Source organism: Peromyscus californicus, unplaced genomic scaffold, assembly GCF_007827085.1.
Source record: "Peromyscus californicus insignis strain IS unplaced genomic scaffold, ASM782708v3 Scaffold_9__1_contigs__length_137607984, whole genome shotgun sequence".
Taxonomy (NCBI): domain Eukaryota; kingdom Metazoa; phylum Chordata; class Mammalia; order Rodentia; family Cricetidae; genus Peromyscus; species Peromyscus californicus.
In genome coordinates, this window is record NW_026294617.1 from 121807237 (window position 1) to 121834657 (window position 27421).

The 27421-nt window shown below is 43.5% G+C and overlaps 1 protein-coding gene across 2 annotated transcripts in view; it reads right to left on the reverse strand.

Annotated features, from left to right (window-relative positions):
- Positions 1-5476: 5476 nt before the first annotated feature.
- The window catches only part of Hs2st1 (heparan sulfate 2-O-sulfotransferase 1), a 157843-nt gene continuing 135898 nt past the window's right edge, over positions 5477-27421 (reverse strand). The window contains exons 4-7 of one of the 2 annotated variants that reach the window (XM_052729909.1): positions 21988-22126; positions 12251-12348; positions 9551-9708; positions 5477-8725 (exon numbers count right to left, since the gene is read on the reverse strand). In XM_052729909.1, coding sequence (XP_052585869.1) covers positions 8496-8725; positions 9551-9708; positions 12251-12348; positions 21988-22126 — 625 coding nt within the window. In that variant the 3' untranslated portion in view covers positions 5477-8495. The remainder of the gene's footprint in view (positions 8726-9550; positions 9709-12250; positions 12349-21987; positions 22127-27421) is intronic. The other variant, XM_052729910.1, reaches the window with a different exon arrangement.

Consider the following 27421-nt stretch of genomic DNA (forward strand, 5'->3'; position numbering starts at 1 on the left):
GTCAAACAACTCTCCTCTCTCAAGAACATGCTTGGGAGACTCTGCTCCTAGGGTGGCTTGCCTCTCTGTGATCTCTCCTGAGAACATGTGGAAGGGAGCCTGTCAGTTGTGGAATGGGAGCAGCTTTTGAGTTACCTGGCAGCTCCTTGAGCTATGGACTAAGTCTCAGATTGTAGGCTTCCATATAAGAAACAAACAAACAAACAAATCCAACCAAACAACAACAAACAACAAAAACAAAACAAAAAACAAAGGCAGATGAAATTCGTGAGAGAACCAGGGGAGTACTTCTGTGTGAGCCATGTGGCTGTAAGACTCACTGTGACCACAGCTGAGAAATACAGCCAGTGAGGACAGCAGCAGCATTTCCAAGCAGCTCTAGACCTCATGCTGTCAACTCAGAACTCTATGAATATGGCCGAAGTCAGGCCACCAAACCCATCACAGTCAAGTAATTGGTACAGCAGCAAAGGGACACCAGAGCCCTACCCACCACAGGGAAGACATGGGTGTGATGTGCTTACAGCAACGGGTGGTCGCTGTGTCCTTGGCTAGTTGCCTGGCCTTCCATGGATGTTCTAGAAACTGCTTGGGGTCAATCCCAACTCATAAGAAAAGGTGGAATTTATAAATCGCCCTAGAAGAACACAGAGACATTTTTAATTACTTGCTTTCTTTCTCACCAACTCGTTTTAAGAAGCCAGTGCCAAGAATACAATATAATAAGATGGACTGTAGCCTGTACAGCAGGCCCGAGCTGGAAACAGATGATACTAGAACCAGATAGATCTGGGTTCACGTCTTAGCTCATTACGTCTGCTATGAGCAGCCTTAGTTATTTAACCAGCTAGCTTAAACTTGCTAGACTTCAAGTTCTCACATTTGAATTGCTGTTCTGATCCAGTAGTTCTTGGACTTCAGCCAGGGTCAGAACCACCTGACAGGTGGGGGATTTTTATGTTTGGCATGAATTCCCAGGAGATGCTGATGTGGCCAGGATTAGAGTCCTTGCACTCTCAAGGGCCTGAACATAACAAGCAGGGCAGAAACCACCTTGTTTGACAGCAGTTGTAAAATGAGGACAGTGGAATTCCTCTTCCATGAGAACGGACTGCAAGGATGTGAAAGGTCCAATCATACTGGAGTAAATATGAGGATTATTATAAACGTTAAGGGGCATGGTGTAGAGTCTGGATTGCAGTGCCCAGCACATAGTAGGACTATTAAAAATAAACACAAAAAACCACCAGTAACTAAAAGATAGCCATTCACTCGGTGTTGGAGATGCCAGCCTTTTGTCATACATTACGACAAAAAAAAAAATGGAAATAGAGTTGTAACACAAGAAGTTCATATTGCAATCGTGGGTGGCAGGGACCTCCTCCTTGGCTTCCGTTCCAATTCATTATTCAAATCCTTTTACCATGGTCTGTTCTCCCGCTCAGTGCGGAACCGGCTGTGGATCTTGATAAGAGGAGAAAGCCAGACTGTTTCTACTTTGCTCCTGGCAGTCCTCGGGCCTCCAACAGAACTTTCTTACAAAATGAATAATGCTGGCTCCCAGAGAGACCAATCTAATCTCATCTTGTCCACTCGGAAGATCCGTATCAAACATCGCAGACCGTCTTACTGCAGTACTGCAGCCGTGAGGACAGCTAATTCCATCTGGGTTTGCATCTGCCGTTCAAGGCCCATGCGGAGGCATCCGTGCACAGGAGCAGAATTTAACCGGCTGGCTTTAGACTGCTCCTGCTTGAGGGGTTCTTTAAAGAGCCCCAGGACAAAATGATGACAGAAACAGACTAAGTATGAGAGCATTTGATATCCACAGCCTCCTCTAAACAGGCCAAGGATGGATCAACAGCCCAAGCTCCACTGTTTAGAGTCTCCATATTCTGATCAGATTACCACACTATGCCGAGAGACCTAATTTACTAATCCCCTGGAGAATTTTAAATTACTTTAAAAGGGGAGAAAATAAGTCCCTGGTTACTCTTCTTTGAACAGTCCGCCACTTATTCCCTCTCAGCCATTTTCTGAGAGCTTGGCCTACTTCAAATGAAATTACTGGTGAGGTTGGTTATCTAGAATTTTTTTTTTCCTTTTTTCAGTTAGTCGGTATTAAAAGAATCTTAAAAACATGGAACAGTACAGAATACCGAAAATGCTCTACATTTCTTATGACCCAATCTGGCTACATTATCTAGAGGACCTTCAGATTCAACACCATAAACTGTCATTGCCACACACACTTTAAATCTTAGGGATGCTACATGAAATACCCAGTTAGGTCAACTCATGTTTGTGAAATCAACATTTGAACTGTTAGGTACTGGGCTCATTTGCACATTGGCTCCACATTATTCTAACGACCAGATTGTAACATTCATTAGAGTGTGTGTGTGTGTGTGTATATATATATATTTTGGTTTTCTGAGACAGGGTTTCTCTGTGTAGCTTCTTTGCCTTTCCTGGATCTCACTCTGTAGACCAGGCTGGCCTTGAACTCACAGAGATGTGCCTGGCTCTGCCTCCCCGAGTGCTGGGATTAAAGGTCCGCGTGACCACAGCCTAGCTCATTAGAGTATATTCTAAGTTGACTTGGTAACAAGGTGAGAACTCTGCTCACCAGGGAGATTAGGAATGGGTATATTGCTTCTGTGTTTCTTATTGCTTACATTACTTTGGAGCTGAAACTCCAAATCCAAGAGAGGGCTTGGTGAACCAATGAATTCACCAAGCTTTCTTACAGCAGCCTGGGAGACCAACAAATGCTGGGACCAGCTAGAAGCCCAGCCCCAATACGGATGACCTTTCCAAGGCTGTATGGTCAGGGTTCCCTCTGCAGATGACACTCTACCTCCCATGTGTGCTACTGTCTTCCAAGACGACATACAGCTGGGATGGGGAGATAGGAGAGAGCCCAGACTCTCAGGTGAGGCTCCAGTTATCCTCTCCTCATTCCCTCCAAGGAGTCATGTTCAAAGTGTGATCCTGGGACTGGAGAGATGAATGAGGGCTAATGGCACTTGCTGCTCTTGCAGAGGACCCAATTCCCAGCACACACATGGTAGCTTAGAACTAACTATCTGCAAACTTCAGTTCCTGGGGATCTGATGCCCTCTTCAGACCTCCTCAGGCACAGCAACACACATATACATACACACATACATACACACACACACACACACACACACACACACACACACACACACACAGAGAGAGAGAGAGAGAGAGAGAGAGAGAGAGAGAGAGAGAGAGAGAGAGAGATGTACAAAATAAAGAAATCTTATTATTTTTTATTTAATGGCAAGGTATCAGTCCTGAGAGATGGCTTAGGGATTAAATGCACTTGTTCTTGCAGAGGACACTGGTTCAATTCCCAGCACTCACATGGTGGCTCACAACCATCCTTAACACCAGTTCCAGGGGACCTGATAGCCTCTTCTGGCCTTTGTGGACACCAGACATGCACATGGTGCACATAATACATTAAGGCAAAACACTCACACATAAAAAAAGTCTTACTCTGTAGCCCTAGTTGTTCTGGAACTCTCTATGTAGACCAGGGTGGCCTTGAACTCAGAGCTCCACCTGCCTCTGCTTCCCAAGTGCTGGAATCACAGGGAATTAGAGTCATGCACCACCATACTAGACACAATTAATAAATCTTTATTTTAGTTTTTGGTTTTGACTTTTTCAAGACAGGATCTTACTATGGAGTCCTGGCTGTCCTGGAACTTTCTCTGTCAACCAGGATAGCTTTGAACTCCCAAGTGCTGCAATTAAAACTAATAAATCTTCAAAAACAACAACAACAAAAAAAAAACCCAAAATGCCTGAACTTGTGAGGGCCTCTTGTGGTGGTACTGCGGCTGTTTCAAGATATGAAGGCCACGTCACGCTCTGAAGACAAGGTTCTGAAAGCGCTGACCAGATCCACCCTCCCATTTCCTCTTATCTGAACAGCTGGTCCCATTTCACTTTTTCCTCTTGTTACCTGTATACCTAAGTACATCTTATAAATTTCCTATTGACATGTCAACACCAATGACTGATAAATGCAAAGGAAATGGAAGTCAATACACATACAAAGTTCAAAGATTAGGCTAGGAAAGCACTGCAGACTGGTGGTGTTGCAGGACTTTCTGGTGACAATATCTGAGATCTCAGATAACACTGAACACCAAGTCACCTTGGAAACTGTCCCTCGGCATCAATGCAGCAGGAAAAAAAAATTAAGTCAGGATACCAAGCCACATTCCTCCGTCTCACAGTGTGGATCTGACAGCTTCTGCTCCAGGTCGTGGACTGAAACCCTTCAACAGCAAAAGGCCGCAAGGATGCCGAGGAAAGGGGCGGTTGTCTTGCCAAGAGACACGACAAAAAGGCTTCATGTTGGGAAGTCTAGCATAAATGATACTGGTGGGTAGAGAGGGCAGGGAGCGGGGGAGGAGAGAGGGAACGGAACAGAGGGGAGAGGGGGAGAGAGGAGGAACATTTCCCCAAAAGTTGGGGGCGGGCAGGCACTCATTAGCTAGAGTTAAAATCTTTCTCGTCTGTTTCATTAAAACACACTTCACTCTCAACAGACAGGTTCGGCAGCATGTCATGTGAGCACCAGAATTCATTTTTAGCAGATCGTAACCATCAGGGTCTATTTCATAAACAGCACTGCAAAGGTCACCAGGCCACATAACCTTAAAGTATAGGATGAAGCTGACCAAACGATCACCCAGTTCCTCAAATCCCTGCCCCAGGAAATCAGAAAGGAAGCTGCAGTCCTGATGTTAGGACATTTGGGACCTGCGGCTTTCCTCGCAGGAGACTGACTGCACAGAGCTGTTTGCCTCACACACAGAACTCTGCCCGGAGTACATGGACGCCAAGACTCAACGGCAACTGCACTAATGCACAACGGAGCAGAAGCATCTGAGCCTCCTCAAGACAAGTTTCATAGAAGGCTTAGGTGCCGGACATCCCATAATAAAGGCTCCTGGGCCACAGCAACGTCTGAAGATGACGGCAACATAGACAGTCTCTGAGCACAATTTCAACATAAATTAAAACACCAGCTATGTATATATAGGGAACTGGGCTTTAGTTAAGCTCTCTAGTGCTTTTAGATTTTTAGCAAATTTCATTTTATTAAAAAAGAGAGAATTGTCATCTACAAACTATTTTGTATCTAACTATGCAAATACAACATCAAAATACTCTGGTAAATTCCCTGATGGAGCTAACAATTTTAGGGATTTCCAACAGGACATATAATGAGGATGATCAATAGAGTTCAAATTATAGGCATTAGCTGACTATTCAGAAGAGAAAGTAAAGCTACGCATTGAAAAGGTCTGTAACTTTCAGTTTTGTGGGTTTGGGTGATTTGAATACAGTCATCAGGAGTCCAGAAGCAGCAGGATTGTGGAAACCGTGTGACTGTAATGAGGACACAGAAGCAGCTCCCAGGCAGTACTGCAAGTGTTGCTATCAGTTATATTTAAGTGACACTTTACAGATTAAAGCGGGTAAAAATCAAAATAAATCCTCCCCACCACATTTTAAAACACAATGATTTATCAACAGTTGCCATTCACAGCAATAAGAAAACAGTTGGTACAAGTTGAACACAAAGCTACCTCTCGTCTTGTAGGAAATAAACGTAGATATATAGATACATATACACATATACATTATCTTCAAAATTCAAAGTTGTTAATTTGTTTTACTATCATATAAAAACAATCTCCCTATGGTCAAATTACTGAAAAAACACAAAGGCTAAAAAAAAAAGGAAAAGCACATTTGCCACGTTTAAAAAATACACATTGTCTCAGTGGTTCTATTTATTTGATTATAAAGTTATATACTCTAAGGACTCAGACTCCTAGGACTATACTGAATCAAACAGAAGTAAATCTACCCCTTTCTCAGTCCTTGGAAAGGACACTTTGAACCCACTCACTCCAAAAAGAAATAATGTTCTGATTTTGACCTGGTAAATTGGGAAAATATGGTCACCTGGAAGCGATATATATAAAATGGAAGCCACGGGAGAAACTAAGTCAGAAAGCAGTTCTTGGGTCACAATCTGAGAGCTTTGGGTTGTAGAGAAACTCACTGGGGCACTTGGTTCAGACACAGACATGGCTTCTCCGTGATGATTCCTTACAGTGCATGGGCCTGCAGCTCATGGCCTGTATCTAGCATGTTGTCCATTTTGTAAATTAAGGTTTAACTGGGCTATAATCATGGTCATTGGTCTTATATTGTCTGTGAAGCTTCTTTGCAACAATGAGAGTTGAGTGGCTGTGACAGACAGCTGACATATTTACTCCAGTCTTTTACAAGAACAGTTTATGGAATGCCAGCTAGTGTACTAAGTGCTACCCTAATTACCTAAAAGATTTTTGCTTTGACTCCCAAGAACAACCTCAGATTTACTCAACAGCCAAATGCCTGCCTAGAAGTGGCTTTGGGCAAAAAGCCAACTTGTTTTTAGCGGATCCCTAGAAACTTCCAATGGGAAGTGGGGATAGAGAGGCAAGGGGAAATGCTGCTATGTTCTCTTAGTATTTTCATATTGGGGGCAGGGTGACACTGTCCTCCCTTTAGTCTCTGTAAGTGCTTTCCGATACGCAGTGTCCTTTGCTCCTTTTATTACACAATAAATAACCTTTAAAGCCTCTGTCGAAAACGCTTTGTTTGATGAGGTCCTGTTCAGAAATAGTTAGACTAAACATATAAATAATTACTCCATTAGAAAAGTCTGAGAGGAATCTAAATTCTGAATCTGAAGAGGGAGAAGGTGAAGAATGAATAGGAAATTAAGCTCTACAAAACACACTTTAAAAACCAGAGGTGTAAAATAGCCGCCATTTGTGAATGACAAGGTCAAGTGAAAACAGGAACATCTTTCACGTTTGCAGAAGGTTTTTCCTCCTCCTCAGCTTCTGAAGATCCTGAGTCACTAGAGTTCACAGGTATTCACATTTCAACAGTCGCTGAAACATGGAAGATAAAACACTGAGAGGAGATTTATCAAACACAAATTTATATCAAGATAAAGTTTTTTTTTCTCATAAAGCTTAAAAGTGGATTTTCCCTTTTTGTTGTTAAAAGAATGGGTAGTATGAAACTATGTGTTAGTGAGACACTTCCATTCAACCACCGCCTGACAGTTCCAAAGTGCTCTCACCATGCCACCTTAGTCCTCACAACAGCCCTGTGAGGGGGCCACAGCAGGCTGGAACCGGAAATCAAATGCTCACGCCGTCTAATACTCTTTCCAATATCACTACTGCCGCCTCAGGGGTGAGTGATGTTCTCTATCAAAATTGAAAGGCTACACTAGCTCATTAGCTCGGTGACATCACAACAGTAAAGTTAAAGGAGAAATACAAGAATAGGAGGTCTGATGACTTTACTCGACATAATAAAATCGGTGCAAAACCACTTTTGTCTACTTTCTTGTAACTTTTTGGTCCAAATACATAAAATATGCAATATTTACAGCATTTTCCTTTTTTCTTTTGTAAATGCAATGCTTTAAAACACATTATAAAGCACCATAGTAAAAATAGTCTACAGGTAAAAGTACAGAAGTAGGAAAATCCTACCCACATCACAGCTCACTGATCACAGCTCACTGATGGAGTCGCCATATGGAATCACCGATACTTCAGTGTACTGGGTTACACATAAGCCATGGAGAAACAAATACTAAACTCACCTTTTTGATATTAATATGTGGAAATCATTAAGAAAGCCTCAGATAATGTTGTCAACATTCTTAGAAATACCGCCCCAATATTCGATACTGGGGACAGGAATCAGGAATACTGCTTGAACTGTTTTGTCTTTTTATAGTATTATTCATGGTTTTAAGCTGATTTCTTTAACACTAATTATCATTCAAAAAATAAAATGAAATAAAGCCTACATAAATACGGGCAAACCCAACTACAGCAGAAATAGTTCTGAGAAAACATGATCAAACATTCCAATAAATTTTGTGAGGCACGGTTCACAAAAACAAATCAGACCCTGGCAAACAGTTATTAGCACTCTCCAGCAGAACTGTGCAACACAAACCTCCAGAAGGTGAAGTGTCAAACAGATTCATCTTCATCCAAAGAAGGTGAAGAAATGCACTATCAAAAGCAAGGGAATCAAGAACCTCTTCTGAAACGGTGTTCAGCCTTCTGACTAAACCGGCATGTGTGTATTTTAGATGATGTAAGATCCCCCTCACTGGGAGGAGATCACAACTACCACAAAAATGAAAACAAAGTAACAAAAATAACAATGCCTTAAACTTAAACTCTCCTTAGAACACTGACTCCCACTCAGCATCTGGTTCCTTGACATTCCCGTCTGTTCCTAACTCAGCCCAGTGAGAGCGGCTGACACAGTGTCAGCAAAGCAGCTGGGGAGGCTGGAGGAGGTGACAGCGGAGCCGCGCTCAGGCTCAACACTGCTTTGGCCACGCGCACTCAGTTCGACTTCGGGTAAATCTTTTCATAGAAAAAGTTCTGGGCCAGGACGTAGAGGTCCCCGTCCTTCTCCCGGACGGCGTGGGCTCTGATGAACTGGAACTGCTCCAGCGCGAACTCATAGAACTCGTTCTCCATCTTCCAGATGTCGGACTGCTGCAGCTTCGCGATGGTCTGCTTGGTGGGCAGTTTCTTCTCTGTGGTTTTCCTCAGGTGGGATTTCTTTCCTACTTACAATGGAAAGACAAGAAAAGGAAATAATTCTTACAGACACACACAGACAACGCCTCTTCACTTGAAAAAATGGCTTATGTTACTATGACGCGGCAAGTAACACACTGCCTTCTGACATTAATACAACCCAGCAAAACCCAGAAACTCAACATTGGCAGAGGCTCACTCCGTTAGAAGATAAATGCTTGAAAGATGCAATGAATGCTCGCACAGTAAACGTAAGGGTCAACACTCAGTAAGGGGAGGCCGTCCCTCGCACACTGCTCTAAGGCCCATTTCCTTCTTTTTCAACTGAAAACAAACAAAACAAAACACCAGTGTGTGTGAGTGTGCATGCGGAGGTCAGAGGACAACCTCCTGGCCTCGGTCGTCCGCTCCATCACAGGTTCTGGGGATCTGGGCATCGAACTCAGGTCATTAGGTTCATGCAGCAAGTGTTTTCACCTTGTAGAGAGCCATCTTGCTAGCCCTTGTTCATTAAAAAAAAACATGACAAAACACGTGTCACCAAACTTAATTCTAATTTCCCACCAGCTATACTCGCTACAATCGCGGAGAGCTGAGGGAGGGCAGGTGCAAACTCTACGAAGGTTTGAGTGATGGCATGCTACTACACAACTAAAAGGAAAAACTACCAGTATTTGACTGACTCCCAAAGGTCTGGAAGTATACTTTTAGATAAACGAGACACAGCACAGCTGCGCGTGTGCTCAGCACTCGCACCCGACCCTCCTCTAGAACTGTAGTCTAGTTTATTACAGAGTCAACTTGTAAACAAACAGGTTAGGACAGCTTTGGAGAGAAACCTATCATGTACATACCTGTACGATAGAGGTCTGTGGCACCCCGGAAAAAGCGGGGCAGGGCTGCCTCCAGTAACATGATGAAGTCTTCCAGCTCTTCAGTCACTCCCACCAGGAAGTACTCATTAACTAGGTTATACTTAGCTTGATCCATAGCCCATCTGCTTCCCACATTCCTGAAACCACAGACAAGGAATTCAAAACTCGGCTGTGAAATGGTGAAATGGACTGAATGTTCTCATGCTTCTGATCCTCCAGGTTATGGAGGAAACAGGTAGGTGAACACACACAGCCACAGCTTCAACACCCATCACAGTGGCATCCTCCTTTGCTTCCACACCCAATCCGCGCCCTCGTAGTTACTCAGGCTCTCCTAAAGGGTTCCTAATAAGAGCCAACTTTAAGGACAGTTTTAAATATAGACATTTGTAGCATATATTCTCTTTTTTTACTTAGTGTGCATTCATGTTTTAAAACTATTCTCAAACTTTGTTCATTCTGAGAGCCCCTATGGTAAAGTCGAAGCAATCTGTGTTTAGTGTCTATCTTAATTTGTAAACTCTGTTTCTTTTCTTTCTATAAGCTTTAGTGTTTCCTGAAATCCCGAGAACCAGAAATAGGTAAGAGACAGCTCTACTAAAACTCCTTTTGTTTACAGTGTCAGCTAATGCGTTAACAGGTTTCATCCTACACAGACAATACTTCTGGGAACTAATTAGCACCACGTTCTCTCCGCTTCGCTCCAGCTCTGCATTTTAAGTGCCAATGTGACCCTGCCGTGGTGGCTGCACTTCTTTTTGTTTCCTCAACTATTAAAGTCAAAACCACAAACCAAGAAACTGGGTGTGTAGTATATACCTGTTATCCTGGCACTTGGGAGGGAGACAGGAGGGTCAAGAGTTCAAGGCCAGCCTGTGCTACAAGAGTCTTATCCCTAAAAAACCTAAGTGGGAGGGGCTGACAAAGTGGATTAGTTGATTTCTAAGGTCTCCCAATATACTTCATTGTGTATGAAATAAATGAACTATCCTCTCTAATTAAAACTCAACTAAGCAGTACTTTTTATTATTTAAAAGCAGGGCCTGGCAAGCTTTTTATGTAAGAGGCAGAGAGTAAATATTTTAGGCTTTGCAGGCTATACGATTTAAATCACAATTATTCAACTCTGCTATCTCAGCAGACAGTAAATGCACCAACATTAGTAGTTGTGTTCTAATAAAGCTTTATTTACAAAGAACAAGTGCTCAGCCATATTTGGGGCATAGGAGTGGGTTCCTTTTCAGAAGCAATGGCTAAAACCTTAAAGGATACTCTTCTAGTGCTTCCAATTCTCTTATTACAATGATGCTTTGAAGCAGTCTACAAGCAGGACCTTGAACTTTATGTCAATCTATACAGCTCAAATAATTAAGAAATCCTTTGAATTTCCCAGTATAATTTAAGAAAATACTAATTTTCAATGGATTTTCTGTTGCTGCATTTTCTATCAAAACGATTGTATAACCAGATATGACAGCATCTAATTGTATTCCCAGCACTGGAGAACCAGATATAGGAGAGGCTCAAGTTAAGGCTAGCTGAAGAGCTGGGTATGCAGCCCAGTGACCCAGTACTTGCCCAGTGTGTGCAAAGGCCCAAATCTGATTGTAGTGGGTACCTGTTCCACCTAGGACCTTGAGATACCAGACCCTGGAACATAGCCTCTGGGCTAGCTTAAGAGCTGAGGGACACATACACAGGCCCCTTCTCTTCTCTCCTTCATGGGCTTGGACAGTGAGGACTGACTCAGGTGGCAAAAGCAGCGTGGGACTGACCATCAGCCTTCCAGAACTCTGCAACAGATTTGCCTTACCCTGTTTAGTGAGTTGTTCTCCTCAATATATATATTTAAGAAATAGTTTCTTTACCAGTATCTGTGGATTATCTGCAATATCTGGCACACAACGTGGGGCACGAATTCACCACCCTGGGATTAAGGGTCCCATGCTCTAACAAATGACCTTGCCAGGCAATGGACCCAGGGCCTTGTGTGGGGACTGCGTATGTGCCCCTTAGGTCTTATGATAGCTCAGAGGCCACGGCCTAGGGGCTGGTACCTCAAGGTCAGAGGTGGAACAAGTGCTCACTACATCTGATCCTTAGCACCTCAAAATAAATGGTTGACTAGAAGAAGAAAATATGTACAATTATTTAAAAAACTTGAACACAGAACATTCTGAGGAAGTTTTTTTTTTTTTTTTGGGACGCGAATCTGAGGAAGTTTTTTATTAGAAGTAAAATCTCTTTTGTACTTCATGTTTATTAGCAGACTAAATTATAACTCTATAAGAATATTGTTGGATACTCTTAAACTCAAAATAAGTTTAACAATAAAACCAGGTAGTACTTTGCCCACTAACTAGCTTTATTTGATCTACTTGAAGCAGAAAGCTTAAGATAAAATAAGGTTTATGGAATGACCTCTGACCTCTAAGGTCTCTGCTGGAATACAGTAAAACAGAATGCCAAAACCAAAATAATAACTGCATTTGATAAAACACACTGTGAGGATATGTACACAACTTTTAAGAACATTTAAAGGAAAAAATAGATCTAGATGTATGTGCAGCACAGTCTCTCATAGTTCTCTACCTGGTCCTGACTACTACATCCTTCCTCATGAGACATGGGTTATAGAGATATTGAAGATGACCAGTGTAGTTAAGTTTATTTTCCTACCAGCATTCTGAGCTGTGGCCACAGAAGAATGGGATCTGAAGCCAGAGCTTCTCCGGAGCACAGTCTGAGCCACCCTCAGCCACACACTCATCGAAGGTCTGCAGCAAAGAGAAAAAGAGCAGTCAGTCATAAACCCAAGTCTCAAGTTAAAAGACAGGTTCTTAGTCTCTGTTATGTCTGTGTGTTTGTGAGTGTAGGTGTGCACATGCCATGGCATTGTATGAAGGTGAGGACAACCCTGGGTGTCAGTCCTTACCTTATGTCTTGTTTGACAGGGTCTTTTGTTGACTGCTGAGAGTGCCAGGCTACCTGACCCACAAGATTTCAGGAAGTCTTCAGTTCCCATCTCACCACGGGACACTGCGAGTACAGCCGTGCACCACTGTGCCCAGCTTCACATATGTGCTAGGGAGCCAGACTCAGGTCTTCACACGGCATGGCAAGTACTTTACCCTCTGACTCATCTCTCCAGCTCGCAGACTTCTAATGTAACAAGTTACGAAGTAAATGGGTACAAGTAGGTGGGCTAAGTGAGGGCTGGACAGTTGGTTCAGTGGTTCAGAGCAGAGGACCCGGGTTCAGTTCCCATCACCCACATGATGGCTTACAACCATCCATACATCCTGTTACAGCTGTCACTTCCGATGTCTAGTGAAAAACACCAATAAGGTCACACTCATTGTCCTGCCTTTCAGGAGTGCTTCCTGGTGTGCTCTCAACACACTAGTCCTGCACATTGTTCACTTGGAGCATCCACCCATACCACATTATTCTGCTCCACAGGTTCTTAACTGTATTATGGTACCCCAAATCTCTGTAACTGTACTGGAATGTTCTTCCTCCTAGATTGATTCCACCAGTGAAGGTCACATGAGGTCCAGCCTTCCAATTATTCTTCTGGCTGAATATCATTTGCTCCCTTTTCAGTTCTGTATGTTGCCTTGTTATAACTATCTCTGAAGAAGGGGCACACTCATCTGCATGTGTCACCTTTATCTCCATAAGAAGCTTCATGTAGTTTTTATATGACATTCTTCTCTTCAACTGTGGTGAAGCTTGAGAAGGTCATGCCACGTGCAAATGCATTTCAGAACACACTGTAGTTGGCAGAGTTACCATGTGTACAGTGTTGTTGCAAAAACTGTGACTGGGGATGACAGAAGTACTACACACAAAGCGCTGGTGAACACAGAGACATTTTTTCATGACAAAGGTGAGACAGCCCTTCAGCATTTCCCTGAGTTTTCTTAATGTGTGTGCTATGTGTGTAAGTGGAAAACCTTGGCCTTGGCCATTACATTACTTAGCATTTCCCTAGATGGACTGCATGAGGGTGTGGATGATAATGGACTAAACCTCTATAAGCCAGCCTCAACTAAATGCTTTTCTTTATAAGAGTTGCTGTGGGGGCTGGAGAGATGGCTCAGAGGTTAAGAGAACTGGCTGCTCTTCCAGAGGTCCTGAGTTCAATTCCCAGCAACCACATGGTGGCTCACAACCATCTGTAATGCAATCTGGTGCCCTCTTCTGGTGTGTAGGCATAGATGCGGGCAGAACAGTGTATACATAATAAATAATTAAATCTTTAAAAAAAAAAAAAGAGTTGCTGTGACCATAGTATCTCTTCACAGCAACAGAAACACTAACTAAGACAGAAGCTGGTACCAGGGATTGCTAAGGTACTGGGGTGTCCCTGTGATAGGCCTGACTATGCTTTTGTTTGGAGGAATGTGGACTTTGGGACTTGGGATTGGAAAAGCAGTTGAATGCTTTAAGTGCTGCTTAATGGGCCATTCTAGTAAGAGCAGTGGAGGACAAGTGGTGCTGAGAGTGATTTGAACTGTTGGGGGCTGGCTTAAGAGGTTTCAGCGGAAAAAAATATTAATGTTGTAGCCTAGAGATTGTCGTGATATTTTGGTAAAGAATGTGGCTGCTTTTTGCCCTTTTCCAAAAGTGTCTGCCTGAGGCTAAATTGAAGAGTTTTGGGTTAATTGCATTGGCAGAGGAAATCTCAAAACAGCTTAGTATTGACTTTGTTGTGTGGTTATTAGTGTTTACTCTTAGGAAGATTTATAATGAAAAGGAGCAAGCTGAGCAAGAGAAAATACAAAATGTACAATTTGAGGAGAAAGGGGGTACCAGGAAGTACAATGGAGCTAAATCCTGTGTTTAAGGAGATAAACAGATTTAAGAAATGGAAAAAGGGAGTGGTGATCTCAGGGCAAGATCTCACCCAGCTAAGTTTCCAACTTATGAAAAAGAATTAAAGAAAAGCTTAGAGCCAGGTGTGGTGGTATATGCCTTTAATCCCAGCACTCAGAAGGCAGACGGATTTCTGAGTTTGAGGCCAGCCTGGTCTACAGAGCTAGTTCCAGGACAGCCAAATTTAGGCAGTAAAGGAAACTGTAGAAAACAGAAAGCTAGTGGTAACTGAACAAGGGGGCCATGTTTCAGCCCCAACAAGCAGCAGAACTTGGCCGCTTCAGCCACATGGTTCTGGCATTAGAGTTGAGGGTAGAAGAAAGGGGTTATGGAATCTCCCTCCATGACTAAGGAAAGTCGCTGAGGCCACAAACGTGTCAGAGGTGTCCCTGCATGGAGGAGGGGCTATGGAATCTCCCTCCATGACTAAGGAAAGCTACTGAGGCCACACATGTGTCAGGGGTGTCCCTGCATGGAGGCCTACAAAGGCTATTGTGTGAAGCTGTGAAGGTGAAGCCTGGATTGCCTAGGAGAACCCAAGATGTTGGAGATGCCAGAGCCGTGGGATACCTGCCAAGGAGAGCTGCTAACAGGGAGTGGAACCAGTCCAAGAAGAAATGTGTTGCAGTCAACAAAGCTGAAAGGAGTTAAGATCTGAAGAGTATTTTGACATCAGGAATGGAGATGCAGAGTCTGGAGTTTGCCTACCTCATTTTCAGTCTTGCTTTGGCTCAGTATTTGGTCCTTACTATCCTCCCTTTCCTCCACTTTGGAACGGTAATATATATCCTGTGCCATTATATGTTGGAAATTGCTGTGGGATGGTCTGTATGTCAAATGTGTTGCTGATTGGTCAATGAATAAATCACTGATTGGCAGTGGCCAGGCAGGAAGTATAGGCGGGACTAACAGAGAGGAAAATTGAGAGAACAGAAAGCTGGTGAGAGGGACACTGCCAGCCGCCATCAGGATAAGGAAGATGTAAAGTACCGGTAAGCCACAAGCCACGTGGCAAGGTATAGATTAATAGAAATGGATTAATTTAAGCTGTAAGAACAGTTAGCAAGAAGCCTGCCACGGCCATACAGTTTGAAACCAATATAAGTGTCTGTGTTTACTTGATCGGGTTTGAGCGGCTTGGGACTGGCGGGTGAGAGAGATTTGTCCTGACTGTGGGCCAGGCAGAAAAACTCTAGCAACAAATGGCGTCCAACGTGGTGGCAAGAGTTTCCACCTAAAACCTGAGAAAAAAGATTCTAAAACGGAGCTAAAAACAGCTTCCTAATTGTCTCTCTCAAATGAGCGGCAGCTGCCGGTTTGAGCTACTTGTGGGTTCCTAGCGTGCGCGCTCGACCTGCAGTATGGCGGGAATGAGGCCTCTGCAAGTGGCACATTAAGCTACATTGTGGATTTAGCCTTTGCTAGTACAAAACAAAAAAAGAGGTTTCTGGGCTACATGCTGCTTGGATAAAAGCATAGACCCACGATAGCTCCCAGAGCTGGCGGTAAGCATACTGCCGCCATGTTGGGAAGGTGAGGTGGGCGGAGCCAGCAGCCACAGCGGCTGCAGCTTAAAGCAATAGATTCACAATAAGACAGATTCAGATGTAATAGTTTAAAATGTGTGTAAAATATACGTAGGCTTAAAAGAGACAAAAAAAGGTGATATATACAGTATAGAAACAAATACATGGTTTTAAAAAATAAAGTCTTTAAAGAGACAGTAAAATTAATATAAAAAATAAGCCACGTAGAGATGACTATTACACAGAGAGTCTGGATTGTGTTGTCTTTGGGATTCTTAACTACAGAGAGATATTTGATTGTAAAGGAAGCTGAGTTAAACCAGTACATATATTTTAAAGATACTTTGACTTCAAAATTTGGATGTAAGGATATGTTGCTTTGGAAAAGAGTCTCTTTTGTTTCCACAGAAAGCAAGAGGCTATGGATTTGTTCCAGAGTAAGATACATCAGGTTTGACCAGCCAAGACCCCCTGAAAGGTCTCTGATGACACCATGGCCCAGATGATCCAACATCCAGAACCGTTTCAAGACAACTGGCTCAGATGATACAGCCTCACGGACTACTCCATGATCCTAAAATTTTCTTTGTTTCCCCAGAAGATACAGCGCCCCCCTCCAGCAGGAAGTAGTAAGAGAAGCTACGCCCAAATTCCCAAATATACCAAGCTGACTTTGGAGATGTGTAAAGGTTAAAACCTTCCTTTTTAAGAAAAGAAAAGGGGAGGTGCTGTGGGATGGTCTGTATGTCAAATGTGTTGCTGATTGGTCAATGAATAAATCACTGATTGGCAGTGGCCAGGCAGGAAGTATAGGCGGGACTAACAGAGAGGAAAATTGAGAGAACAGAAAGCTGGTGAGAGGGACACTGCCAGCCGCCATCAGGATAAGGAAGATGTAAAGTACCGGTAAGCCACAAGCCACGTGGCAAGGTATAGATTAATAGAAATGGATTAATTTAAGCTGTAAGAACAGTTAGCAAGAAGCCTGCCACGGCCATACAGTTTGAAACCAATATAAGTCTCTGTGTTTATTTGATCGGGTTTGAGCGGCTTGGGACTGGCGGGTGAGAGAGATTTGCCCTGACTGTGGGCCAGGCAGGAAAATTCTAGCAACAGGAAATAAGTGATCTGTTTTTTTATTTTGATTTTATAGGGCACTACAGTTAAGAGAGTGCATGAGTCTCAGAAAAGACTTTGACCTTTTAAAAAAGTTTGAGACTGTTATAGACTATGGAGATTTTTGAAGGTAGACTACATGCATTTTGCACTATGTCATGGCTACAAGCCTATGGGGGCCAGGAAGTGGAATGTGGTGGTTTAAATAGGTTTGGCCTCCATAAACTCATGTGTTTGAATGCTTGGCCCATAGGGAGTAGCACTATTAGGACACATGGCCTTGTTGGAGTAGTTGTGACCTTGTTGGGGAAGTGTGGCACTGTGGAGGTGGGTTTTGAGGTCTCAGAAGCTCAAGCCAGTTCACTTCCTGATGCCTGCTGATCCTGAGGTAGAACATGGTCCTTCTCCAGCACCATGTCTGCCTGTGTGCCATCGTACTTCCCACCATGACAGTAATGGACTAAATGTCTCAAATTGTAAGGAACCCTCAATTAAATGTTTTCCTTTATAAGAGTTTCCATGGTCATGGTGTCTCTTCACAGCTATAGAAACCCTAACTAAGACAGTGAGGTTTCTGGGTTTTTTTGGTTTTTTTTTTTTTTTTTAAAGACAGGATCTCACTGTGTAGATCAGGCTGCCTTGAGTTCACAGAGATCTTCCTGCTTCTGCCTCCCAAGTGTTGGGATTAAAGGTGTGTTTAAATTAGGTTGGCCTGTGGCTATTCTTATGGAGGATTCTCTCTGTTGCATAACTGAGGTAAGAAGACTTGCTCACTGTACTGGAAGGGAGGGGACAGGTACATGGGAGGGTCTGGAGGAGGAAAGGGAAAGGGGAAAATATTATTTACTGGAAATGAAGAAAGTGAGCTGAAAACAACTATGAATGCATTGGTAAAGTAACCATTCTCTGCAGCTGACCAGACACTACGAGTAGCTGCTCCAGGTTCCTGCTCTCCTGACCCCCTGGAATGACAGCCTCGAGTCTGGAACTGTGAGTCAAGTAAATCCTTTCCCCCTTAAGTTGCTTTCATCAGGGGCTTTTGTGACAGCAACAGGACAAAAAACCAAGACAGTATGATTTAGATTTCCTGCCCGAAGCCTACTTCTAAAAGCTAGCAAGCACGCTATGTCTCCAGTTATCTCTATCAGACCCCGTTTTCACGAAGACTATGGCTCAAGGAACTAGATGCAGCAGTTCATAGTTTCTGATTCCGTACCTATTTCTGGCAGGTCCTGACTCACAGCATGTTCCCTATAGCTCAGCAGAAGGACTCTGCGTCTTCATGCCTCTACCAGACTAGAGTACAAGCCAGAAGACAAGAAAGTGACTAAATAAACTCAACATCTCCACTACTATCCAATGTGTGCACATGACTGTGTGTGTGTGAAATTCAAAGACATAAAAATGGTTGGCTTAAATATAAGAAAGTAGCACGTTGGGAGACTGTAATATTAAAAGATTCCATAAATTTACTATGTATACAGTGTGGACGATATGCAGACAACTCTGGGGATTTCATGCATACTATCTGAACTAAAACTGAATAATCATACCGGATGGCTATTTTAGCTCAATTCTTTAATTAGCAAACTCCTGGTTCCTGTGTTCAAGTATTTTAGTCTTCTAGGCAAAGAAAATTTAGATCTTCAGATCTGTTTTTAGGCAGTACTTTTAAATTTGCTACCTGACTCAGGCAGACTAAAGTTACCTCCCAAACCAAATCTTCCATAGGTCAGAGTTAGCCTCTCTTGCAGGGGACACTGTGGCCATACAGTCACGGACTTTCTAGTGGACTGAAGGCAGAACAAACGTGGGCAGCTTTTGGGTCATCGCTTAGACGGAAACAGCTTGCTTTCCCTTCCCGTTTCCCAATGTGGGGAGGTGGCCCAGCGGTGGCCCAAGGACTGGCCCCACTCAGCAGCAACATGCTCTGTGGTCTGCTGAGGCTGCACTCCCATACTTGGTTGTATTTCCTTAAACAAGTCAACTGTGTCACTTGAAAGGAAATAACCGAGTGTCCGTCAGTGTGGTCCCTGCCTGAAAGCTGCTCTGCTCTCGGGTGGCATCAGGCATGCTCAAAGACAGGGTGAGCTCTTTATCTTAGGTATGGAAGATGCTACTAAGTAGCGACCACAATCCTTTTCAACAGCCCCCATCTACAGAAGTGCACGGGATAAATGGCTATCTCCAGACAGGAACAGTGCAGCTGCAGAGGATTCTACAGTAGCCCGTGGTAAAAGTTAAACTTCCAAGTGAGAAAGAACATTTTGGAAACCCTAACTAAGACAGCATAAGCCTACAGTTTACCAGCACCTACAAGCTGTTGCTGATGATGTCTGTAGTTGGGTTAATGAATATGAATTTTCGATACTGTATAATCAAAATGCATTAACCCTTGGGAGTCCAATGTAACACTGTATGAAACACTGTATGTATGCAGGATGCCTGAAAACTTCCTCACTAAAAGGCCAATTTCATACACAACGTCAAACGTATCAGTGGATTTTAATCTGTAAAAAGTTCACTGTGGCTTCACATTCTACACTTGGAACGTCCACTTGTCAAATTCAGTGTTGTATTAAAAAACAGCTTCAATTTTGGGAAGGGTTATTAAAATTCTCTTTTCTAATTACATATTTGCATAAACCTGGATTTTCTTTATAGATTTCAACCAAAAAAAAGTACAACTGATTAGACTGAATTAAAAAATATGAAAATCAGGCTATCTTTATTAAACTAGATATTAAAAGATTTTCTGAAATGTAAAATGATGCCACTCTCTGTTTTCTTAAGAAAGATGATTATTTACACCAAAACATTATTTGTTAACATGAGACAGTTTTCTAAAATTCATATTTGAAGAAGTTTTCCGGCGAGTGAGATGGTTCAGCAGGTGGAGGTGCTTGCCTCTAGACCAATGACCTAATTTGATCCCTGAACCCACACTGTGAAAGGAGAGAGCCAACTTCCAAAGTTGTTCTGTGGCATGTGCCCTGTGGCACCCCCCCCCCCCCCCGAAAATAAACAGGGAAAATAAAACAAGCTAAAATTTTCTATGTAAACTATGAAATTTACTTATACTGGTGAATATCAACAGACAACTACATAAAAGTTTTCTGGGGTCCTTACTTTTCTTTCAGATTTGTATATGTGTATGTGTGTGCTTACTCACTCGTGTGTGTGTGTGTGTGTGTGTGTGTACCGACTCACACACGCACATTGCACACACATGCACGTTTGCTACTGCCATAAGAAAGCATCAGATCCCCTAGAGTTGAAGCTACAGACAGCTGTGAGCTGCACAGCACAGGTTCTGGAACCATGAGGGCAGGAAGTGTTCTTAACACCCAGCCATCTCTCCAGCCCTGGGGACCTGGGAAGGAGTGTGACTGTCTGGAGCATCAGAGACAAGTCCACAGCAGAGGTGATGACAAAGTGTGGTCTTAAATGTAAGCAAAGGGCTTTTTAAGGAGAAGGAAAAGCACTCTAAATATGAGGGACAACAGGTGTGCAAAAAGTATGAAGCAATAATGAGTTTCAAGGGCATTTGTATTTCGTGTGACTGAAACGCTGAGCTGGCACACGGGGTAACTAAGCTACAGAGGCAGGTGGGTATAAGATTGTATTAGATTGTGTCTCCTAAGCCTTAGGTAAACAATCTACATTTTTTTTTTAGTGCGTGTGTGTGTGTGTGTGTGTGTGTGCGCGCGCGCGCGCGCGTACCACAGTGAGAAGCCAGTCCTGTCCTTCTGCCATGTGCGTCTCAGAAACTGAGCTCAGGTTGTGAGGCCTGGCAGCAAGCACCTTCGTTGACTAAGTCATCTCTCTGGCCTACCGTGGGGAATGTTTGAGCATGAAACCTATAAAGGTGTTCCACTGAAAAAGGAACAAGTCCAGTGTGGTTCTGAGAACCCGAGTCTGGTGACATGTCAGAGGAAGTGCTACAGGCAAGCGAAGTCTGACCCCACACACTTGCTTTACCCATTACTCTCTCCTTGCTTAAAGTTAGCAAAACAGTTTTCATAAACTGATGATTACAAGTAAATGTAGATTGCCATCTACGGTAATTTGAATTTAATTGGCCCCCATAACCTCATAGGAAGTGGCACTAGCAGGAGATGTGGCTTTGTTGAGTGGGTATGGCCTTGTTGGAGGAAGTGTGTCACTGTGGGGGCAGGCTTTGAGGTCTCCTATGTTCAGGACACCATCCAGTGTCTCAGTCGACTTCCTGTTGCTTACAAGATGTAGCAGTCTCAGCTCGAGCAGCATGTCTGGCTGCACGCTCCCTGTCATGATGATAATGGACTGAACCTCTGAGACTGTAAGCAACCCCCCCAATTAAATATTTTCTTTATAAGAGTTGTCATGGTCATGATGTCTCTTTACACCAATAGAAACCCTAAGGCACCATCATTAAGACTAAGAACCAAAATATATACAAAAACAGACTCATCAATAATGATCCCTAGAAAAATTGTTGGCAGGTGTAATGGTTAATACTGATTGTCAAGTTAACTTAGAATCACCCTGGAGACAAAGTTTGGCTTTATTTGTGGAAGGCATTTCCAGAGAAGTATAACTGAACATGTGTGTGTGTGCATGCTGAGTACGGCTGCCCCTCTCTCCTGCCACCATGCCTCCCCACCCTGATGGACAGCTCCAAACCATGAACTGAAATAAACCATGTATTTTGACAGAGTAGCAAGAATAGTAACTACTACAGCAGGGCTATAATAAAACAATGTGCACTTGCCACAGTTCACAGTCACAGAAGTATCTTATAAGACAGCAGCTGTGGCCCACTTCCCCACAGCTTCTCTACAGTCCTGAGTTCCTTGCAAAATGTCAACACTGATCAAGGAGTACAATTATGACCAACAGCAAGCATGTTACCTTTTTGTCTCCTTGTTTCCGTCTCCTTAATCCTGGTCTGTAATCATCTCCAAACCTCAGAAAGTAATAGTAGGAAACTAGCCTCTCGATAGGGTCCCTGATGACATTAATATAAATCGGCTTCTTCTTCACACCGAATCTGAAACAGCAGAATTCCAGTGATGAGGTCAGCATTCTCATTAGTTCAGGCATGCCCTGAAATTATATACAGAGTCTGAAGCATTGGTGGGATATGGAAGCAATAAAATGAATTAATTAAAATGAAATTGAGTATGTGAAGACTGGGAAATATTCATATTTAGGATGAATAAAGCAAACAAAAAATAATTCAAGAAATGATGGAGAATACCTACCTATGCCCTCAAGGAGTAAGGAGGCAGTCTGTAGAGGCCCTGGAGGTGTGGATCTGACAGGCCCTGTCCACTCACTCTATGCCTCAATGGCTCTGCTCACTGAGGAGTTTAAGCAGCCACACAGTCTGTGTTTAGAAGACTGCACAGTGAGGTTCTGAGACCAGATCCTAGAGGCATGAACTGGCTTTCTTAACCCTTGGAGCTGATCAGCAGTATCTCTTCTAGGCACACTGTGTGGCACACAGACACTGACACATGTCCCAGCCCATCACTGGGCAGCCACGTTTGCTGGGCCTGATCTATACAGGTCTAACAGGGTGATCCTTCTACCATGTAATCTGTGGAAACTGACAAGTATCCTATCCTGAAGCTGCATGTACTATACCCAGATTACCAGAGTACCTGCACCAGCTTTCTTAAGAAAACTGCATTCTATCTGCTAGTACCATCTCACAACCTCTGCAGGACACACAGGGCAACGTATGTTGATTAGCTCAAATAGTAATATCAACACTACACTTAGAATCTACCTAGAACCAAACAAACAGCCTATGAGACACACACCTTAGGACTGTGGTGGTATTTTACTTGTACTGAAATGTGATTTTAATTGTATGTTAATAAATAAAGTTGCCCAGGGGTCAGAGCTATTAGAGCCATAGCAAGAGCGTGGCGGTGGTGGCGCACGCCTTTAATCCCAGCACTTGGTAGACAGAGCTAGGTAGATCTCTGTGTGTAAAAAGATACAGTCAGCATTGGAGACACACGCCTTTAATCTCAATACCAACCATAGAAGACCTGGAAGTCTCTACAGAGGCAGTCATGTGTTTGGGTTTACAACCAATGAGAAGGCAGAACAGCTAGACTATATAAAGACATACACACAGGAAGTAGGCCCTTTTTTCGGAGAGCTCTCTTGGCTGAAGCAGGAAGGGTAAGGCTCTTAGCTCTGACCTCTTGGCTTTCTTCTCTGAATCGGCTCTGTGTTTCTTATTTAATAAGATGGTTGGTTACATATACATAGGACACACTGCCAGGAAACTGTCTTAACCTGCAAACGGTGGAGGGGACTGACCTCTCTAGTACCCAGCTCATCTCCTTTACCAGCAGCTGACAGTAAGACTCCAGCTGGTTTCTTTGTGTCCATTTGGTCTGCCTCAAACATCAGTTCTCAACTGGTTCTCCTAAAACACCATTTGTTAGCTCACCTGCTCTTTACAACCTGAACTAAACTTCACAGACAGCTGAAATCAAACTGAAACTTCTGGGATTTGAGGTACAGCTTGACTAGCATGTTCAGGGCCCCAGGATGCATCCCTAGCACCTCAAAAGTAACAATGGCGACAACCTCATCCTACCTCCTTGGTTATCTGATGCTGGTCCTTTTACATCTTAGGTGCCACCTTACTGTTTTCCTCAATTCTACTCAAGGTAGAAACTATCTTCTGGTAACAATCAGACCTGCCTTCCCACTACATCACATAAACCACACTAGTCAACCTTATCTATGATGCTATTCTTGTTGTCATCCCCCCACAACACCCCCTCCATTTTTTTGTGTACCAAATATATGCCGGGCAGCAGTCTGGACTGTACACATACCGCAGTGGGGGAGGGGGAGGGCAGAAAAAAGAACAGGAAAGAGGAGAGGAGACTTGTTTTTCCAGAGCTAACATTATACTGGGGACAGAGAACAGTATGTATCACTGAGCTCAGATGGTAAAATACTGAGAACAGTACTTCAGGGAAAGGAAAAGAGGATGCCAGGCAGGTGACAGAGAACACAGATAACACCATTTTCTACCAACTCATCACTGATGTCATACACAAAAGGGACACATACAGTTATATGGGGAAAAGCATTCTGGGAAGACGGAACCTCAGAGGATGAAGGTCTTGAAGCTTCTAGGGTCAGATGTTTGGAGACACAGGAAGAATGTGGCTCCAGCATCAAAGAGAGTAAAAGAAGATAAGAGTATAGAGGTCGGGAGGCTTCGGGGAGCGCAGGCATGTGGCCTTGCAGAAGACTCTGTGCATTCATTTCTATGAGTCATGTGGGAGGGCCATTGGAGGATTTCAGTAGAGAAGTGCAATGACTCATCTTTTCAAAGGCAAGTAGCTACTGTTTTGGAATGAAGAGGGGCTGTGACACACTCTTGTGTCCCCAGTAACCATGGCATACTGTACTATCTGCCTTCATCAGATACTTGGGTACCCACGAGCTATTGGGCTGAGGTAAAGTCAACTCTGAGCCTGTCTTACTAACAGTCATCTCAGCTGCATGGGGTCTGAGGATGCATAAACCAGCAAGGTTTAAAGAGGAAAACAGTGATGCTGCAAACATATAGCAAGCACCAAAGGAACTAGCAGAGGCTAACAAGAGGCTGTAGCTGCTTCTCTTCTGTCTGGGGCTTCATCACAAGGGCAGGAGGACCAGCCAAGCACACAAGCGCTAGGTATTAATTAGCTAGGGTGGATGGACTGCGGAAGCTAACCACTTACACTGCTCTATGGGAGAGAGCACTCATCAGCGAGGCACTGGGAAAGCACACATACCACTTCAGCTTAAAGAGACAGACAATAGAAGCTTCAAGGAGGGGAAAACTCGAGGCACTGGGGGTTCACTGGAAACGCCTATACTTTCCATCAGCTGCTGTCCCCACTGTGAGCCAGGCCCTTACTGCTCCCCAGGACCTCTCTCCAGAATGTTTCCACTTCTCCTGTCTCCACAGTCCTGGACACATGGACCCGGGGCGCAGCAAACAGTATCTGGCACAGTACAAACCTTTGCCGGCACCTAGCCTACAGCTGTCTGAAGACACTTTGGGTGGCATTTACTATGTACGAAGCACAGTTTTAATGAGATAATCTGTGGACTCATTCTGAAAATAGAAATGAACTGTTAGTTGTAACTGCAGAAGGGTTATACAGGCATAAAGGGCTGGAGGCAAGGGAGTAGAACAGAAAACGGGCATGGTAAGAATGGCACTCGGGCCCCACATCACAGCTGGTTAAGAGACAAAGCTAACAAGGTTTGTTGGTTTAACTTCTGCCAACCTTGTAACTTATAATGGGAGAAAACCAAGTTCTGTAGTTGAAGAGTTCCTGTAATCCTGGCCATTCGTATGGGAAGACCTGGGTGGAAGACAATCTATTTCTGTTCAAGGAAACTAAACTACCGGCTGGTGAGAACGATCTTCCTGGGAAAAGAGGAGCCGAGGAATATTTTATAGCACATTCATGTTTCCATCTATCTACCCACCAGCAGGCTTGTTAACAGATACTTTAGAAGTCTATGCCTCGTCAGCATATGCAGTGCACAAAGGGAACAAACACTAGAATTCTTGCTTTTTTTTCTTTTCTTTTCTTTTTTTTTTCAAGACAGGTTTCTCTGTGTAGTTTTGGTGCCTGTCCTGGATCTCACTCTGTAGACCAGGCTGGCCTTGAACTCACGGAGATCTGCCTGGCTCTGCCTCCCAAGGGCTGGGATTAAAGGCGTGCACCACCACCGCCCAGCCTAGAATTATTTCTTTACAACTACATTCACATAGCCTGGGTAGAATAACCCAGAACTGCTTGCAGAGCAAAGGCATATGCGAGGCATTTGTAAGGAGCTTGATCTACCGGTCAAAGTCTAAAAGAGGGACAATGAAACTATGCAGAGAGCAGACAGCCTTTGGGAAAAGCTACACTTTGAGACTTCTGCAACATATTATATTTCCCATTTCTATTTAAGCACCAATTAAAAAACATTATTGTTGCTGCTGTGTGTGCCTGTGCACTATAGTGTGGGTCTGTGTCCATCTGTCCATGTGTATGTGTGTTTGTTTATATGTGACCCTGTGCCCGTGTGTTGAGGTCAGAGATAGTTTGCAGGAGAAGCTTCTCTCCTTTATCACGTGGGTGGTTCCCAGGGGTCAAGCTCAGGTCATCAGGCTTGGTGACATATGCCTTTACCCGCTGAGCAATCTTACCAGCCTGTTGTGGAATATTTGTTTAACTACGCAAAGATGTGTGGCATTTGTTTAATTATGTGGAGATGTGTTGCTGTTTTACCTTGCCTCGCTTGCTGTGGGATGTTCTGTATGGCAAATGTGTTGCTGATTGGTCAATAAATAAAACACTGATTGGCCATTGGCTAGGCAGGAAGTGTAGGCGGGACAAGGAGGAGAGTAAAGCTGGGAAGTGGAAGGCTGAGTCAGAGAGACAAACAGCATGTGAAGATGCCGGTAAGCCACGAGCCATGTGGCAAGGTATAGATTAATGGAAATGGATTAATTTAAGCTGTAAGAACAGTTAGCAAGAAGCCTGCCACGACCATACAGTTTGTAACCAATATAAGTCTCTGTGTTTACTTGGTCGGGTTTGAGCGGCTGTGGGACTGGCAGGTGAGAGAGATTTGTCCTGACTGTGGGCCAGGCAGGAAAACTCTAGCAACACTCGCTAAGACAACTGATTGGTCTAAAAAAAAGATGAGCAACCAATAGTGAGGGAGGAGGTACAGGTGGAATTTTGGGGCAGTGAGAGTACATAGAAGGAAGAATTTAGGCTCAAGGAGAAAGGGAAGAAGATGACAGGGTCCAGACAGACAGACAGACACCGAGGAAACAGAAAAGTAGGATATACAGAATGAAATAAAGGTAAAAGCCCCAAGGCAAAATATAGATGAATAGAAATAAGTTAAATTAAGTTAAAAGGGCTAGTGGGACAAGCCTAAGCTAAGGCTGAGCACTCATAATTAATAATAAGTCTCCATGTCTTTATTTGGGAGCTAGTTGGTGGCCCAAAGAAAATGCCAATTACACCAGCCATTAAGTCTGCTTATGTTTGGCTAGGGACAGTCACATCTCATACTGTACATATTTATGTGGTACATATTTATGAGCCATAAATGGTTCATACTAGTGGCAGACTCTCTCTGTTTAGTTTCAAAAAAGTGAATGACCTGGTGGCATCTGTGGGTCTCACTGATGACACTGTGATATCAAGGACATTCAACTGTCGACTCATAGTCAATAAATACTACTGACAAATGAACAACAAATTTAAATAGGATGGTTATAATATTTTCAACTGTCAAG